Raw genomic sequence first — 17913 nt, 5'->3', positions numbered from 1 at the left:
AAAATAGACCTGTACCGTGTGATGATTAACACTGTACATTAGTTGTGTTTGCTGTATCTACAGAAAGAGGGAACCAGAGAACCCTGCATAAAACAGATGTATACATAAAGTGACAAAACATGCAGGTTTTTCCTGATACAAGGAAAAACTTTTCTGTCTGAGGCGTCACCTGTCCCATCACAGTGGATGATCATTGTACAGAGTGATAACAGGAATAGTTTCCTGTTGCATTCCATTTTACAGCAGAGCTGCAGACGTCTCTTGGATATGATGTTTAAAAAAATTGTATTGTTAAACCAATGAGCAAACACATACAGGTACATCAGGGCCCTGCCACTGGCATAGCTAGATGAAATGCATTGATTAATATTACCGACCTATGCTTGTTCTGACCTTTCTGATCTTTATATACAGTCTATGGTTCTGACATGTTGACACATCTGCCTTGGAGCAGATTTTTAACCTCTGTCAATGGGGAAATATGAAAAAAATGAACAGAGGAATGTAAAGCAAGCTCACAGTTTTAGTTAGTTTGGAAGGACACTGGTGGCCCCTGGTGGTGGCTACGGGGTACTGCCTATTGTATGTTTTTGTTTGTTTGGTTTTACTCCAAAAACACCACATAGTGGTGGTGTGTTAAAAATAATAACTCCAGCTAGCAACCTGAAAATGTTCTTTGTAATATGACTATGTCAAATAGATATTGTTTTCATATGGATAAGAAAATAAATGAATATTCTATTCTCTCAGTCAGCAAAGTAAAGCTAAGCTAATTGGAGAGCTAATTAAGCATTCCATTAATCACAGGTGAGCACTATAAAGATGTCCACCTGATGCACCAATCAGAAATGAGAATGGAAATTTAAATGCCACACCACTTCACTTAATTTGACATTTTATTTTTTTGAAGAGCTTCATTGACGCGAAGTCAAACTGCATCTACAGCAATGTTGTTTCAGCAGTATGCCTTTGTCAATAGTTTGGGTTTGCTGGCATCTGCTGGTCACATGCTAAAATAACATGTACACAAAATACTCAACTTTACAGTTAAATGGATTTTTTAATTTATTTTATCACAGAGACTGATGCCACAGTCGGAATCTTTATTTAAAGAAGTGCCTGCACATTTATCTCAAATTGTAACTGCATTAACCTCATTCCACACCATGTTCTTGATTTCTGTATTGTGTGGTTGAGAGGTGGACGCATCCCCTGTTGCTGGCACACCGTGGCGTCATTGTTACCATTTCAGCCTTCAACAATACTGTTCCATTACTGTTGTTAGCGTTTCCACAGCCTGACAGGCTGAAGGCACAGATTAATAAGGGCAGCTTTGTTTCAGAATATTCTGGTCCCCTCAATAAAGACAACATATTCTGTGGACTGTGGTATTTTATCTTCATAAAGCTGTGGTCTCCACTGGAGTTTATTGGTGAATTTTCTTCTGTTGTTCTATATCATGGCTCGTAAGGGCCACAATATGTTAAATTAGAAGAAATCTCAAACAGTTGTGACTCCCACTTTTCTTTTCATGTTATTCCATGTGTCAGGAAGCTGCCACTGCTGTTTTCTCAGTCACCTTCATGACCTTAATTATTTCCTAACACCTTGGTTTTGGTCATTATCTTATTTCTTTTTTATTTCCACCATATGTGCAAAGTCAGGGTTATTTTAATGCCATTATTATTTAATTTATTTATTCAGTTAAATCTGAAGTCAGGACACAAATTGATATATTCCATATTCTATGGAATAGGATAAATGAGGATCTCTAAGTTCCCTGCTGTATGTTATACCATCCTAGTATCAATGTTTAGAGCCTCCCACTATAGTTCTTGGTTGGGTTTTGAACATGATGATGAACTCAGATGTAGCTGCTGTTCTCCTTCAAGAATTTTACTTTCAGTTTTTTCCTGTGTCAGGGTAAGACAGAGGCAGGTGACAGATCAAAGACATTTAATTATGTTCCACTGAGCAAAAATATACTTAAAAGTTAATTGAAAAGCAAAGGTGTAAGTCCAGTGATAGAATTACCCACCCGCTGACATTTAAATATGGACCATGCACTACGCTGTATGAGTGGAAATGGAGAATTGTCAGGTCCTGAAGCACAAAAGACTAGAAATGTGTATAAAAGGTTCTGATAAAAGACAACACATCAGTTCAGACTTAGATGAGTCAGTCTGAGGACTCCTCCTGATGAAAGATGGTGTCTCTGGAACTCAGGGCTGTGATAATCACTTCAGACATTGTTAGTGTTTACAAAGACAGTACCCTGGTGGTGAGGGTCATACCTCATACTCAATGTCCTCAGTTTGCTTCTGGCTGAGAGCTGAATTTGAAGTGACAGCATCTAATTCAACAATGTATCAATTATCCATTATTTATCTATTTATCCACTACTGGCAGCTGCTCCCCCTGCAACCCATAGTGGATAGGCAGTATAGATGATGGATGGATGGATCTATTTAGACTAGAGCTCAAGTATTTAAATAATTTGACATTGATTCCTAAGATTTGATAAAACCCTTTAAAGAATTGTAATTGATAACTTGATATTTTAAATTAAATTGCCGTTTGCTTGCAACAACAACAGGATCATTTGAGGATAGCTTGCCAGTCAGGGGTTGTTTTGAACTCCATTTAATTTGTGAAATTAAGATTGATTGTCTCTGTGTTGGCCCAATGATACGCTAGCAACCTGTCGCCCAATATCAGCTGGGATAAGCTCCTGTTGAAGAGATTCTTCTCACACACAGAGTATCACACAACGCCTCAATAGATTACATATGCATTATCCGACAGACAAAAATCAATACATTTTCTGCTAAACATCTAAAACTACAATGTCCACCCCCCCCACGACCTTCATAGGATCAGCGAGAGAGATCGAAGATGGATGGATGGATAGAAGGAAGCTTCTTCTGTGATAAAGCACTTAAAACTGTGATGTGTTCAGGAGCGTCAATGTGTAATGAGCACAGAAAATGAGTAATATTACAGGCCTCTGGCAACACATTTTTTTTCTTTATTCAGAGTAAGATGTGTCAACATCCAGCATGACAAAAATTGTACAAAGTTCACAATTTATAAATTAAATATCACAGCAACTTGTGATCTCACACATTTATAGCAAAATTAAAATGTCAACAAATCCATGCTGTGTAGTACAAAAATAAATCAAACTTCAGTTCCACAGAGAGCACAATAGTTTATACAAAATCCTGTCTTTGTTAATGGTCACTCAAATCAACCTCGAAATGAATCGGCTCAAAGAAAATGATAAACTCTGATGGATTCACAATAATTTATATGAAAAGTCAGCATTCTAAATACTTGACGACCGTTTTTGTGTTCCCTATAGATAGTCACAGATAACTCTTTTTCAGATTTGTTATTTATGTACCAACATCAGATGAGCAGCCAGTTTGTGCTTTAAAACCCCTTTTTCCATTTTCACTGATAATGAGAAGTAATTCAAAAACTGGTACTAGCTATTACTCTACTGAAGCATTACTATATTGGCAAAAAGCTGCAGACACGATGCTGTGGAGAAAAGGCGTATGCAGTCATGGATGATGGGTAGTAGAGTCCTGAAAGAGGACAGTAAAGTACAATAGATGAGATTCAATCAGGTGAACGACAAGCACCTTCTGCATTAGCTCTCAAAAAGGCAAATTCTGAACATGATCGCTAACAACTAGAACAACAGAACGGAGGGGTGTGCACACAGCTTGTGACTGTGTCACCCCTCGAAAGGTCTCATTCCACCAGACCTACGTTTTCTTCCACTTTTTTTTTTAAAACCTTGAATTGATTGACTATTTAATCCTTTGTACAGTGATTAGATATAAAGTGCTGCTGGGGGATAACTTCATCTTCCTAAAACATAGCAAAAATGAAAGAACATTGTTAATGTTTTTACATAATAGCCTACAGTATAACTGCTATGGTTATAATCATCCGCTTCTCTGATTTCACGTCCCTGTTCCTCCTCTCTCAGTGGTACTAAATCCACGCCCGCAGTGGCTCCGAGCGGTTGGTTGCTCCAATCGAGTGCCAAAGAGGTCGCCTGGAAAAAAATTGCACGCCGCCGTACGCAAAGGATAATATCTTCAAGGACAAGTGCAAATAGTCTACTGGCACATAAGTGGGGACAGTGACCCTGTAAGTCCCGCTGTCATACTCTATAAATACTCTTTACAAAAACCCTCTGAAACCCTCCTTTTTTTTAGGTGCTCGGGTACTGCTTTTAGTTCCTGTAAGAACATCAAAACATGGAAACGAAGGTGTCCCTGTGCAAAATCGTACAGACAAAAAGTGGAACTCATATACTTTCCCATCTAAATCTCAATGTCCAGGTTCCCTCCTCTTTTTTAAAAAGACTTTTGTATTAAAAGATTTGTATAAAAATCAATATTTTACATAGGTTATATTAAAAAGATTCACGTTACCCCGCTATGCTTATAAACAAGAAATTGCATATACCCAACCTTTTTTTTCTTTCCTTTGCGGATTGCATCCTGTACCTACGATAAACAAATTATTTAATTATTATATTGCTGAGACGTTTCTGGATCCTAGCAACAACAGGTCTCGAGATTGAGCAGATTTGATACTAGAAAGGCTAGAATGTGGTCATTGTCTTTACACATCATTTTCTATTTGAGATTAGTTAATAAGGATGAGCATGTGAACATGCATGCACCGCACAGATGTGTTCCTCTAGGAATTTACTCTCCTAGATTAATGGGAATTCCACCATCGGGTTTCCGTGTAATGATGTTTACAATATAACTGTTCATACATACATTCATACAAACATCAGGTCAGTTTCCTTTACAGCACCAATTGAAAATGCCCCCACCTACAGCTACACATCTTTTTTTTTGTTCTTCATCAAAACAAAACACAAACGTTTCTCAAGCATTGTCAGAAAATAAAGCAATTCGCAAACCAGTTCTTGCTCTTGAACAATCTACACGCAAGAAGAAGAGGAGGAGGAGGAGGAGGAGGAGGAGGAGGAGGAGAAAAACAAAACATCTAAAATCATCAAGTCCAAAATCCGCCCGTGAGCAGAAAAATAACTAGCTTCCTCCTGGCTCATAGTTTTTTCGTTTTTATTTCACTGTCCGTTTTTTTCATCTAAAATGCTTTTGTTGTCAAACGATAAAAAGAACTCTCGTTCCGTAATCATTAGCTTGTACTGTTCAGAAATATACACTAAAAATGTGCATACATGAGCAGCTAGAAACATTACATGACACTATGTCAGCTCATATGAAAACGTACAAAATGTGAATGTCCTCAAAAACTATTCTGCGGTGTGTCTCTTTTTATGTTCCTTCTCAAAGCAGGACCCAAAAAAGGAAAAGAATAACGGAAAAGAAATGATCTTGAGGTCTTCCTTAGCATAACACCTCTTTTTTGAGAGAATTCAGAATATATAACACTATATAAGTTACTGCACCGACCGAGGAGCTGAAACCGTCACTGCCTGTTTGTGTGCGGATTTGATGCACCGTCCAAACCTGCCGGGGGAAACAAAAACATGTCCCTTCACTTAGAGAAGTGGTTACACTTGGATCCCTTGCACAGCTTGCTTGATGTTTTCCAACAGGGTTTTGTTTTCCTGGCTCTGGTACTGCTCTTGATTTGTGTACATATCCGTTAGAGTGGTCACATAGGCATCAAAGTTCTGATCGCTGATTTGCTCCTGCAGGAACAAAGACACAACATGGAAGCTGTTAGAGGAACACAGAGTTCTGAGACGGCCTTAAATCTTCATCGCAGTGTAAAGCTTCAAGGAGAAATACAGTATGTGCACATAAATCTTGTTTAATTATATATAATTTTGTGATAATGACATGTGAAGACAGGATTGGCTGTTAAAATAAAAAATAAAACATCATTCTGTTTTGGACAGGAAACTTTACTGTAACTGTCAGTGCACAGATACATGTCTGTATCTGTACTTCGTTCTGGATGCATTTTCCTGCTGGCTTTGCCAATGTGATCTCTCTTCCCATTAGGATCACATCACACATTTCAAAATAGTTTTTCAAGCCTATGCTATAATAAAATAGGTAAGAATGAATTTCAGCTGTACTAAAGTGTTGTTCCAATTATTTCTGCTGATATTAGTCTATAAATGCCCTGCAGCCCATTGTCTGTGTAGACAATGGGCATTTTTTCCTGTATTACTGTGAGTGACCACTAGGACAAATTGGCAGCAAAGCTAAGGATATTATCGAACAGTCCAAATAATCTAGAAAAAAGAACCAGGGTGAGGAGAAAATACATTTCCTGTCCAAATAAGAAGGACACATTCTGAGAAAGGATGTTTTCATTTCATACAGAGGAAACATTTATTTGTTATCATCACCTAATCACAGGAAATAACAAGACAGATTTAATTGAAAATGAAAAAAAACTAAACTGAAATGTTGAAATAATATAATGATGTGAGAAAAATATGAGGAGAAAAACTTATATAAGTGGAGGAAAAAATATTGTGTCCATTCCATAGTCAGGGGGTTGAAATATGCAGTTGTGATGATGATCATTATGTTTGTTGTTTATTGTGACTCCTGACCGGACAGATGTGACAGAGGAGAAATCAGGAGCTCAGACAATGTGAGGATTCACATCGGTTCTGGATCATGTCATCAAAATGAAAAGTTTTTTATATTAACGTGGGTGTGTCCAGGTGCAACTATTACATTGCTTCGCTTTAAATTGAATGAACTGTGGGGCGGCATTTTCTCCTTTCCTTTCATAAAGGATAGTCCAATGTTTCCTAACCTCAAGGAGAAGAGTTAGGAAGCATTGAAGCTCCTTTCCTAAACATTTAGAATTCGAACAGCTCTTATTATGGCGGCTGCTGAAATACCTCCAGGTCATTTTACTCAGTCAGGAAGGTTCCCAAGCAAAATGGACCATTCAAACGCAGCCTATGTGTTGTTATCACATTCAACATCAGAACTTCTCTTACGTCACATGACTGACATTAAGGAACCCAAAAGGAAAACAAATAAACAACAACAAAACAAACAAAAGAATCCAAACCATAATAATTTTGCAAAATTTTAATTTTCAATATTAAGTATTGTGAGTTTTACATTTAGATTTTCTGCATTCAAGAAACTAAATGTTGGCCTTTCTTTGCTTCCATAAAAGTTACATTTATAGTGGAGGTGAAAACAAATACTGAAATATGCAGCATGAAAAAAGCCATTTAAATGATACGACTCATTGACTTACTTGCTGGTGCATCTGTAAGCAGCTGTTATTCCGTAGTGGAGGCTCTTTGTGTGCCAGTGGTTTCTGTGGAGATAAAAAAGGACACATTTTATTTAGCTCGCTTTGAGAAACCAAGCTGTTGTATTCACATGTAAACACTAGGTGGCGATATTGAATATAAAGCCATAACACAGAAGGCTTCAAACTGGAAAAGTAGAAGCTGGACATTGATAAGACAAACAAGACAAACACAGAGCCAAGCCAACCCATGTCTTCGGAGTGGACCCCTGGTGTTTTAATGAGATATCATCTGATAAATCTGAAGAACTTAAATTCATTTTACTAAACTGTCATTGATTTTTTTTTTAAACTGCTGGAATATGAAAGGATGATGTAATAAAAAAAACGGCTCACCCCTAAGATAAGAATGCTTGACTGAGGTTTAATTTGTTCCTTTGTCAATGAATCGTAAATGATCCATTATGCGAGAAGGATAAAACAGGACAGAATAATGTGTGATTGCTATGAAACTCCTGGCAACAATGTTTGTGTTAAATTCAAGAGCCAAAAATCGACAGACTGAAAGATAGCAGATAAAATGTGGTGTTTGAAGCACATTTTTCCTCCAAATAAGGAAAAATGGTCTCCATCCTTAAAAACGTCCAATATCAGAATTAAAATGATAATTTTTGAAAAAATTAATCAAAATTCACGTTAAGAATAAAAACTGTCAATCATACATTTCTGAAAACAAATACAAAACCTCAATATGCACTTTTACACATTTTTGTTTGATCTGATCGGTTGAAACCTCATTTCCCAACTCCCCCTCTCTGTTCGGAAAGACAAGCACCGCTCAGCATTCTCAACTAAGCATGCACAGTATAGGCTGTGGTCAGATACACAAAGAAATAAATGAATGAGCTGCTTTAATGCTACATTTAGCCATTTGATTCTGCAACTTGCCGGGCTCGCCGTTCCTGGTGACCCTTACCATATGAGGGAGCTGGACATTAGCTAAAGTGTTAATCAGTGACTGGCTGAGGTTGGCCAGCTCATGCAGGAGAGATTCATTTTGCTGTTCAATCACCTTGTTTTCCTCCTCTACGGACTTCAGGTTGGACTCCATTGTCGTGATCTGAGGAGAGGAGGGGCGGATGATAGGGTGTTACATGGTACGAGCACGTGGGCCAGGCCATTGCACGTAGCACGCGGGCGAGGGGACTTACCTGCGTTCTCAGTTTGATCATGTCCGCCTCCACCTGCGAATTGGATTCACTTAAGTCTTTGATTTCCTCGTCCAGCTGTTTGATCTCCTCCTCGTGCTCCAGCCCTGCAGATGAGCGGCGCCATTAGCACTGACACTTCAGCGCAGGAACTCCGTCATAAATTAGATTAACGGCCTTTATGTCTGCGCTGAAGTGATTAAAAATGACACAATGTGACTCCGTGATTCTGTCGGACTACGTGTGCGACTGCCTTCACCTTTACAATGCAGCTGGTTCAGGTCATTTTAGCTGATTAAGACTCAACGGTCTCGCGGACAAATTACATTATGATCTTGTCACATTCCTCCACGAGGCAGTGAAATCTGGTGAAGTGTTCGGAAAACGGACAATCTATAACTCAGATATTACACGTGTGATTACTCCGCTCTGTTATTTCAGATTGGAACCACTCTTCTCATTACACTCTACTGAATGTGGCAGCTTATTTCCAATCTAAGCCTTTACTCCGATGCTGCTCACTACACACACACACACACACACACACACACACACACTGATATATGAAATTTGAAGCTCTGTTCAGCTCTCATTCCATGTCCATATCCCTGATTGGCTGCATTGTGCGGGCGGGTGGTCGTTGTAGTTACCGTTGCTGGCGCGTTGCTGCTTTATTGTGAGCATTTCCACTCCGGAGAGCCTGGCTTTCCTCATGGCGGAGGTGGCACGTGGACAACCCGACAGACTGCAGGCACAAACGAGAAGAGGAAGGACTGTTTCACTATATTCCAAACACATATACACACACAATGAGCCGTTGTAGTTTTATAGACTGTTGAGTTTTTTTACACAGGGGAGAAGAGAAGAAATGTTACGGTTGGTTGTTCGATCCCAGCTCCTCTAATCTGCTTTCCAAAGTGTCCTTGGGCAAGATACTGAACTCCAAATTGCAGCTGGCAGCTGTGCCGTGTATGAATGATGTGCAATAGATAAAGGTGCGACATATAGACACTCTGTAAGAATGCGAGTGTGAATGGGTAATTGCGACTTGTGCTGTAAAGCGATTTCAGTGGTCGATAAGACTGGAAAACTGCAATATAAATACAGTCCATTTGCGATTTACCATTTAAGTGAACCAGTCTTGATTTGTAAAATTAAAATGGAATTACCTCTTTATAGCTTGGTGCTCATGAATCATTTTTCTCCTCCTCATCCAGCAGGTAGAGAAAGTTACACAACTTATGTAATTACTGTAATTTTTCTTGATTTGTTACAGAATGAAGGTTAGCACATTGCCCCATATTTCCTTTTATTATACTTCATTTTTAAATACCCTGCAGTTCTGGACACATTTTTTTATAATTATGATTGATTGTGCTGGATGTAATTTTTTAAACCAAAGATAAGTGGTCTGTATTGATATAGTACTTTTCACTTTACTGTCTGAGCACTTTTTTTGTTTGTGTCAGTGTGTGTCAGGTAAACCTGATCAAACCCAACCCTCACAGTCTTGATGTCACACATTAGCTGGATTTTGAGAGGAACACTCTACAAATGAAACATAAAGGGATTTATTGCAAAGTTTGATTGCTGTTTACTCCTCCATACTCTAAAAAAGAGGCTTTAATGTGAGCACAGAAAAACCATCAGTCTGCACAGTGAAGCTCAGACCATAGGCATTATTCAGCACTGCAGCCGTGTCCCCTGAACCCACCTCCGATGCGTCAGGAAGCTGCCACTGACGTGACCCGAGCCGTCGCAGCCCGGCGTGGGGCAGGACATGCCCTCCGTCTTGCCAGACTTCCACGTGAACTGGATACCATTTAGATAGCCGTCCTTTTGTCTCTTGGCTGCTATGGGGCATCCGGACGCACTTCTGTGGGACGCGTACTTCCCGGTCACATGTCCCTGACCATCACAACCTGGGACTGGACACCTGGTGAGAACAGAGGAGGGGGGACAGATGGAAAGGTTCAGTATAGTTGGTTGAGGACAGAATAAAAAAAAAAGAATAAATGGGCATATACAAGATTTTTGTTTCACATGCAGATTGGGGATTAGGTTGATTGGAAATTCTACAGTCCATAAGTGTAAATGGTTGTTGACCTGCCCCCCCCCACACACACACCCACAACCCTCAAGAGGACACACAGTAAAGACAATGGATGGATGGATGGATTTTGTATTGCTAATAACGTGTGATGCATCACGTTTATTGGTCAAAATGGTTGATTTTGATTAATTGTTTAACAGACATCATTTAACAACTTTCACTTGCTTTCAAATAAAAAAAACCCAACAGTCACCGTTTCATGATTTGGGAGACGTTCAGTGACCTGCTGTCTATGTGCTACACACCACAGTCTACTCCTTCTGAAGACTGGAACACTACACTGTTGCAAATCTCATTCTTTTTTCTAGTTTCCTCTCCCATTTCTTCTGTTTTGATATAAACAAAGATATGATCGTCTTATTTTAAAGCTGTCCCAGTGGCAACCTTATCACACTTTCGGGATGCTGACAGTGCATCAACACCAGTGCTAATCAGATGCAATGAGGCAGTAAATCATTCCAAATGTCACACCCGGCAAAATGGATTCTGGCTAAAGCTAGCAGGGGTTGTCAAAGTAACAGTCCTGTAATGTGAAACTACTGGTTTTAGTTCAGCTTCATGGCTTTTTCAGTGAAGGGAAAGACACAGGGGGGTCTGATGTGTACTGTACATTAAGATCAGCAATCGATCCAACCAGGCCTTCTAAACATCTTGACCCACAATGGTCCGGGCCATTTTTATCAAACAGTCCCACTCTGCATTCCTGGACCTCCCTCTGTCTCTCTACAGTCTCAAAGAAGTGTAACATCCATCCATCCATTATCTTCTGCTTATCTGAGCTTGGGTCGTGGAGGTATCCGACCAATTAGGGCATTCCTCTCCCTAGCCACGCTTTCCAGCCCTTCCTGAGGCGTTCCCAGGTCAGATGGGATATGGAGTCTCCTCTTGGTTGGGTTTGCCCGGTAAACCTCCAAAGGAAGGCGCTCAGGAGGCATCCTGATTAGATGTGCAAACCACCTCAGCCGTCCCCTCTGGATGTCTGAACTCCACACCGTCTCTAAGCCTGAGCCCACCCAACAGAGAAAACTGATTTTGGTTGCTTGTATTCGTGCCCTCGTTCACTATCCAGAGCTTGTGACCATAGGTGATATTTGGAAAATAGATCCACCAGTAAATCCAAAGCTGTGCCTTGCAGCTCAGCTCCATCTTCACCTCACCTGTCTGGTACAACGCCCACACTACTGCTGATGCTGCACTGTCCTGCCTGTCCATCTCATGCTCCATCTTCCCATCACTTGTGAACAAAAGTCAGAGATACTTAAACTTCTTTATTTGAGGCAGCAACGCGGAATAGGAGGAATAGGAGTATAACAATCTCTACATAATATGTTATTTTGTGTGAACTATCCCCTGAGCCTCCTTCACACATTTACCATATTCTATTTGTGTTTCAGCTCCAAATATGCCAGAGCAGCCTCACATTGGACGAATCATTACTTGTAGTGGAGTTTGTAAGTCCTGCAGAGCTTTTGTGGGATTCCAGTGTGTATCTGAGTGTGCTGGTGCTGAACACAGTTTCTTTTGAATAATATTTTGTGTGTTCTTCATCTTTTAGACTAAACTATTTAATTACATCTTCTCAACAGAACAGTCTGTGTGACTCTGCTCTCAAGTTTCGTTATTTTTCATATACAAATAGCAAGGCTGAGCCATAATGAAGAGCAGTGACAGTGTTTTTATACGTTTTATTTGAGTTCAGACCTCCATGAATAGGATGAGACTTTAAGATGTTACTTGACCTCTGAGATGATATCACAATCTAATCTTCTCTATCCGGTTTCAATATTTGGACCCATTTTAAGTAGGAAAAGTAAAATCTAAAATCAGCTTCCCTTTGTTTGACTATAGTCACATCAGCACAACATTTAAAGATGATAGATGGGATCATTATTGGCACCATCACAACCGACTTAAGTAAATACGCATTGTACCTCCAAATGTGGTTTGACCTTTATATTGTCATTATTTTATTTTTAAGAATTTATCAACACTGGATTCAAATTCAACAAGTTCAGTGAGGGTAACAATTCAATTTTACTTATATAGAGGAGCAGATGTAGGGGAACAGGGGGAGTGGTCCTCAAATGGGAGACTGTGGAACCATGGTTGTCCATGAAATAATTTTAATATATATCTAATATCTTTCCAAGACATTTTTCTTGTGTTTTTCTTTCACATAACTAAGCAGAAATATAGAACAGAATAATGAATTATTAGAGGGAATATGTTCTATCATGTAGGGGTCGAGAATCTTTGATGAAGAGAATAGCAAAACCTCAAACTATGTCTAGTATAAGAATATAGAGCAAACGCTTTTTCTGATACAAACACTTTTTAAATGCACTAATCATCAGGATATAGATTTTTTTTCCAAGAAAATATGGTGAACAGAAGGATTCTCATCTTGGCATTTAATTACCTCTGAAGCAGGTTATGTTTTCACCCCTGTCCATTTGTGTGCTGGTTTGTTTGTTTGTAAGCAAGACAATGCAAAAACCACTGCACAGATTATCACAAAACTTGATGGAAGGATGTGGTATGAGTCAGGGAAGCACCAATTTAATTTTGGTGCAGATCCAGATCGGGGGGCGGATCCAGGAATTGCTTTTCACTTTCTTTTAGATTGAGAGATGGGGCGTTTTTCAATATATGTCTTGATTTCTCAAAGAATAATTCATGAAATTGATGAAAAATTCATTAGGCATGTTTAGGGAACTGATATTTTTTTGTGTCTTCAATTAAACATCTGGATCTAGTGAATTAGAATGTGGTTTTATATGGGGACATGCAGCTTGGCCTCTGCAGAGGTTCTAGTTATCTTTCTTTCTCTCTTTGTCCATCACTTTTAGTGTTTAGAGCAAATGATCAAACATCTGCATCGCATCTCAGGCTAAGTTGTAAAGTTTCTTTCTGTAATATCGTAAGGTCTTTATCTTAATTTGCAAAAAAATTAAATATACAAAATCGAAATTAAAAATTAAATTGAAACCTCAGCATTGGATTGAAACAGATTAAGGCATCCCTGAAACATGTTTTCCTGCAAATCTGTGAATCATCCTAGTTGATGACTCATAATGCTCTAGAAAGGTCTTTACATTCTTCCTATCCTCTCTCACCACTGCACATTCCCCCATCTTCTCTGAATGCCGGTCGAAACTGTCAATGTTTCAGCTGACTGCCAGATATCTGCTCACAGTGACATATCAGTGACCTGGGAGCCAAAACCAGCAAAAAAAACAGCAGCGGGCAAATGCAGAGCTGCGCTGTCGAGGGACCAACCAGTCTGTGCTGTGACAGTTCAGAGGATGCAGAGCGAATGTCGAGCCTGATGAGATCCGTATTGTGGTTCATGCCAGAGTGCCATGGTTATGAAGTGTGGGAAAACGACTGTGGCTGGGGAGTGAGGCTGAACCCAGTGATTCTTGTTTTAAACAAGCAACAATCCCCTCCCCCCCTCCCGAGGTAATCATATTTTTGACTTTCAATGCTAGATTTGGGATTCTCTTTGGTGAATTTCAATATTTTAATGCCAAACGAGCACACTGACAGGGATACCTGCGGCAAACTGTCCTCAGGATCCGACAGAGCGACATGATCGAGAAGCGTGTTGCTGCACCACCGGAGAAATCAATGCAGCTGCAGGGCTGAGGCCCGAGAAGCCCACAGTGGAATTTAGGCTGTGTCCAATCAATCTCTCTCTTTCTCTCCTTCTCTGCTCGCCTCTCTCCGTCTTTTCCTACCTGTGCGCCTGCAGCAGCTCACCAGAGACTGCACCCCCCGCCCCTCTAAACTACTACAAGCTTGCACTTCTGAAGTTTCCCCCTGCAACCTTTTAGATTCAGGTTGAAACTTTTACACCTCATAGCACATTTGTCTTGTCAGAGCTAATGCTGATTTATTCCTGCTTGCATCAGTGCATGTCAAAGAGCAGTGCACTGTTCTCTCATCCCAACATCAACCCTTTTGGCTTCCATCCGCACAGTTCCCTTGCATCATTTTGAAAACAGGAAAAAGTAAAGTCATGTTTTCACATTTCACATGGGAGATGTGTGAAGTGAGCTGAGAGCAGTGAGCGGTGGAAGCAGGATGGGAACAGTGTTGGTAGCAGGATGGGAGTTTTATAAGGGGAGACAGAAGACTGATGATCAGTGTCTGGACTGTACCTGATGGGCTCCTGGTCCTCCTTGTTCTCTTTACTGTGTATGATCTTTATCCCACTTTTCCTGGCCCGCGGACACCCTGAGAGACTGCAGATAAATGACAGTGTTGCCAAGTTGAAGCGCAGAGTACGTGTGTGTGTGTGTGTGTGTGTGTGGGTGTGTGTGTGTGTGCGTTGAGAGATAGAGGAGGGGAAGTAAAGCAGAAGTAAAGTAACATTAGAACTTTAGGATGGTACAGATGGTATGAGACAGAAAGGAGAGGTGTATTGAGAAAAGGGAGGGGTGTGTGTGTGTGTGTGTGTGTGTGTGTGTGTGTGTGTGTGTGTACCTTCTGTGTGAGGCGTAGTTGCCAGTGATATGTCCCGAACCATCGCACCCTGGTGTCGGGCACCTGGGGCAGAAAACACAAAAAGGGCTCAGGGTCTACAGCAAAGGTAGAGTGAATTAAGGATTTCCATAGGGGATATTTTTAGTAAATGTATAAGTGTTCATTACAGCAGGTAGCTGTGGCTACACACATTTGCTGTCTGTTCACCATCACATTTTCTGTGCTTCTGACGCTTTTGGATATCAGCGTTAATTAACTTTACAGTATAAATAAATACGTTTCCCAGAGACACACCCAAAAATTCTAATGTGCGGCCTATCATTCCTATCCACATTATTCTTTACAGGACCACGATTTCCTCTGATATAAACTGACACTCATAAGGTTGACCTGACACCAGGCAGGATGTTATCACATACGCACAAATCATACACATATCTGTGAGTCATCTCACGTCTTACTTGAGCTCTTGCGCGTTGTTGGCCAGCATACTTCGAATGCTTTTATCAGCTAAAGGGCAACCTGAGAGACTGAAAAATACACCAGCCCAACATTAGTTTCACCACGGTGACAACACAGCCCCAACCACTGACACACAGAGCAGTCTCTCTCTCAGCCTGCACTCATCACATCCACATCATGAACCGACACATGCTCACAGAAAAACAGCAATCAGGAAATGCAAAATACCAAAAAAAACAAAAATGCCATGATGCAAGTGCAGGAAGTTGATTAGAAAACTTTAACCCTCTGAGTATTTGCACTGTAGTGAATTTAGAAATCCCCTGCACATGCAGCCATGTCAGGGTCCAGAAGTCTGAGACCTCTTTCCCATTCAGACGTGCGGACTACACTGTACTGAATATCATTCAGTCCTTATCTTGCACTGTAATTCTGCTCTGAATGGTAAATGCTTAGTCTGCACAGCACTCTGGGAAGGGCCTGGAGGACTGAATAACATCAGCTTAGAAGACTTTACACACACGACCCACTGAGTAGACATTTCATCCCAGGATTCAGCTTTAAAATGAGCATGTATCCAATCTTTTATTAATTTGGTCTTTTATTTATGACACAATTGTTCCAGGGACGTCAAGTAGCCAATAGTCAAAGGGCTAATGAACAGGAGAGAGAGAGAAAGAGAGAGAGACACTGGGCCTACAGGTATTTTGACAGCATAGTCAAGGTAAGCTGAAAACAATAAAGAGAAATAGACTTAGAATCCACCAGGAGAAAAGCAAGTCACACCTTCGATGCGAGGCGAAATTGCTCGTCAAGTGACCACCTCCATCACACCCCGGTGTGGGACATCTGCCACCGGAAAAATAGACAGATTTATAAGCCCAAAGGGAAGGAGAAGAAAACGTGAAAATTAGAGGTAAAAAAAAAAAAGAGAGGAGGGATCGTCTCTTGATTGTTTAGGTTTTTCATTGTTTCCAGTTTAGCTTCACTGTCTGATTAGCATTGTGTTTCCTGAGACCAGCCACACTTTATACGGCATGATACAGACAACTATGGTGTTTCATTCCTATCATAATTCAAGAGCGTGGTCTTTTAGTTTGAGAGCAGAACTTACTGATTTTTCGTTTAGATTTTATAATGCTGTCATTTGAAACCTTGTGCTCGCAATAGCCTCTGCTGTGCATAGATTTGCTCTGCTGGTTCTCAAACCTTACATTTACAATCTGATGTCCTGTGCTCCAGGATTCCGGGATTTTTTTGTCAAATCTGTCAAAACTCACTAACCAGTAGAATGCCAGGTGTGGAGATAACGTTGGAAATTGCCCCGCCCTGGCTTTGGTTACTTTTACTGTTGGTATTGTTTTTATGTTTGCTTGCAACAATGTTCCCATCACGTAAAACACTTGGAATCCTTGATTGTGCTGCTTCATGTTGATCAGTGATCTGCTGGACCCCTGCTCTGTAGTTTATTATTGAAGTCCACAAACAGGAAGCTGGTGTAAACAATGGAGGGTGGGAGAGCACAAACCCAGTTAAAGTTACCCCCTGTTTATTGGACTCTCAAATACGAAGACAATGTCACTTGTTAACACTATAAACCACGTTAGCGTGAGGAGAAGAGCTGAAGCGAAGGAAATCTGTGCAAGCACACAGTTTGAGCACAAGCAGAGCAAATCTAAGTACAAGCAGGGGCGATCTGAGTGTGAATGCAGGGTTCGGAGTGAAAGCATTAAAAAATCTGACCGTTAGTCAGTTTTGCTCTCAAACTGAAACATCACACTCTTGAATAAAAAAATAAAAAAACATAGACAAATAGTGTTTGCGAAAGCATAAAATAATTGTGTGTGGGGGTACTACAATGAACTCATCAGTGGGAGCTACCAGCTCTAAGATCAGCGTGGACAAATGAATAAAGCCGCTAAATAAAAGTCATACAGCAAGCCACTGGCAGCAGCACAGGATGGAGGGAGGGTGGGGGGCATCTGCAGTTAACTATAATACATAGAAGGATGAAAACAAAAGAAAGGTAAAAAAAATACGAGGGGTGGTGGTGAGGGGGGTGTTGAATCGGAGCAGAGCTTGAGTGGAGGGAGAAGCAAGTTGGGGTCGAGTTGATGATTGGAGGGACTACTGGCGTGTTGGGTTAAAGTAGGAGTGGGGGGGCGCTCTTACGTTATCAGGTCCTTCTTACTCTCCTTGCACTGGATGTACTTGGGCTTGGGGCTGGGCATGTTCACGTCGGTGGTGTAGGAGCGGTCGTCCAGCAGGTCGTGGAAGGGGTCCAGGTCGTCCGGCTGAGGGTGAGAGGGGAGGCAGAGGAGGGGAGAGAGAGGGGAAGAGGGAGGCAAAGATGGATTTTCAGTCTGTCATAGTATATTGTAA

At 40.7% G+C, this 17913-nt stretch overlaps 1 protein-coding gene across 8 annotated transcripts in view; it reads right to left on the bottom strand.

Moving 5' to 3' along the window:
- Positions 1 to 3008: 3008 nt before the first annotated feature.
- The window catches only part of myt1lb (myelin transcription factor 1-like, b), a 128587-nt gene continuing 113682 nt past the window's right edge, over positions 3009 to 17913 (bottom strand). For 5 of the 8 annotated variants that reach the window (XM_069535961.1, XM_069535960.1, XM_069535965.1 and 2 more), the window contains 11 exons: positions 17704 to 17825; positions 16318 to 16380; positions 15531 to 15599; positions 15070 to 15132; positions 14745 to 14828; positions 10183 to 10404; positions 9119 to 9213; positions 8472 to 8575; positions 8237 to 8380; positions 7264 to 7326; positions 3009 to 5716 (listed from right to left, as the gene is read on the bottom strand). In XM_069535961.1, coding sequence (XP_069392062.1) covers positions 5576 to 5716; positions 7264 to 7326; positions 8237 to 8380; positions 8472 to 8575; positions 9119 to 9213; positions 10183 to 10404; positions 14745 to 14828; positions 15070 to 15132; positions 15531 to 15599; positions 16318 to 16380; positions 17704 to 17825 — 1170 coding nt within the window. In that variant the 3' untranslated portion in view covers positions 3009 to 5575. The remainder of the gene's footprint in view (positions 5717 to 7263; positions 7327 to 8236; positions 8381 to 8471; positions 8576 to 9118; positions 9214 to 10182; positions 10405 to 14744; positions 14829 to 15069; positions 15133 to 15530; positions 15600 to 16317; positions 16381 to 17703; positions 17826 to 17913) is intronic. The other 3 variants (XM_069535966.1, XM_069535962.1, XM_069535964.1) reach the window with 2 other exon arrangements.

This window comes from Paralichthys olivaceus, chromosome 12, assembly GCF_024713975.1.
Source record: "Paralichthys olivaceus isolate ysfri-2021 chromosome 12, ASM2471397v2, whole genome shotgun sequence".
In the NCBI taxonomy this organism is placed as follows: Eukaryota; Metazoa; Chordata; class Actinopteri; order Pleuronectiformes; family Paralichthyidae; genus Paralichthys; species Paralichthys olivaceus.
Note: the sequence above shows the minus strand (reverse complement) of the source record. Positions and strands in the feature narration are given on the sequence as shown.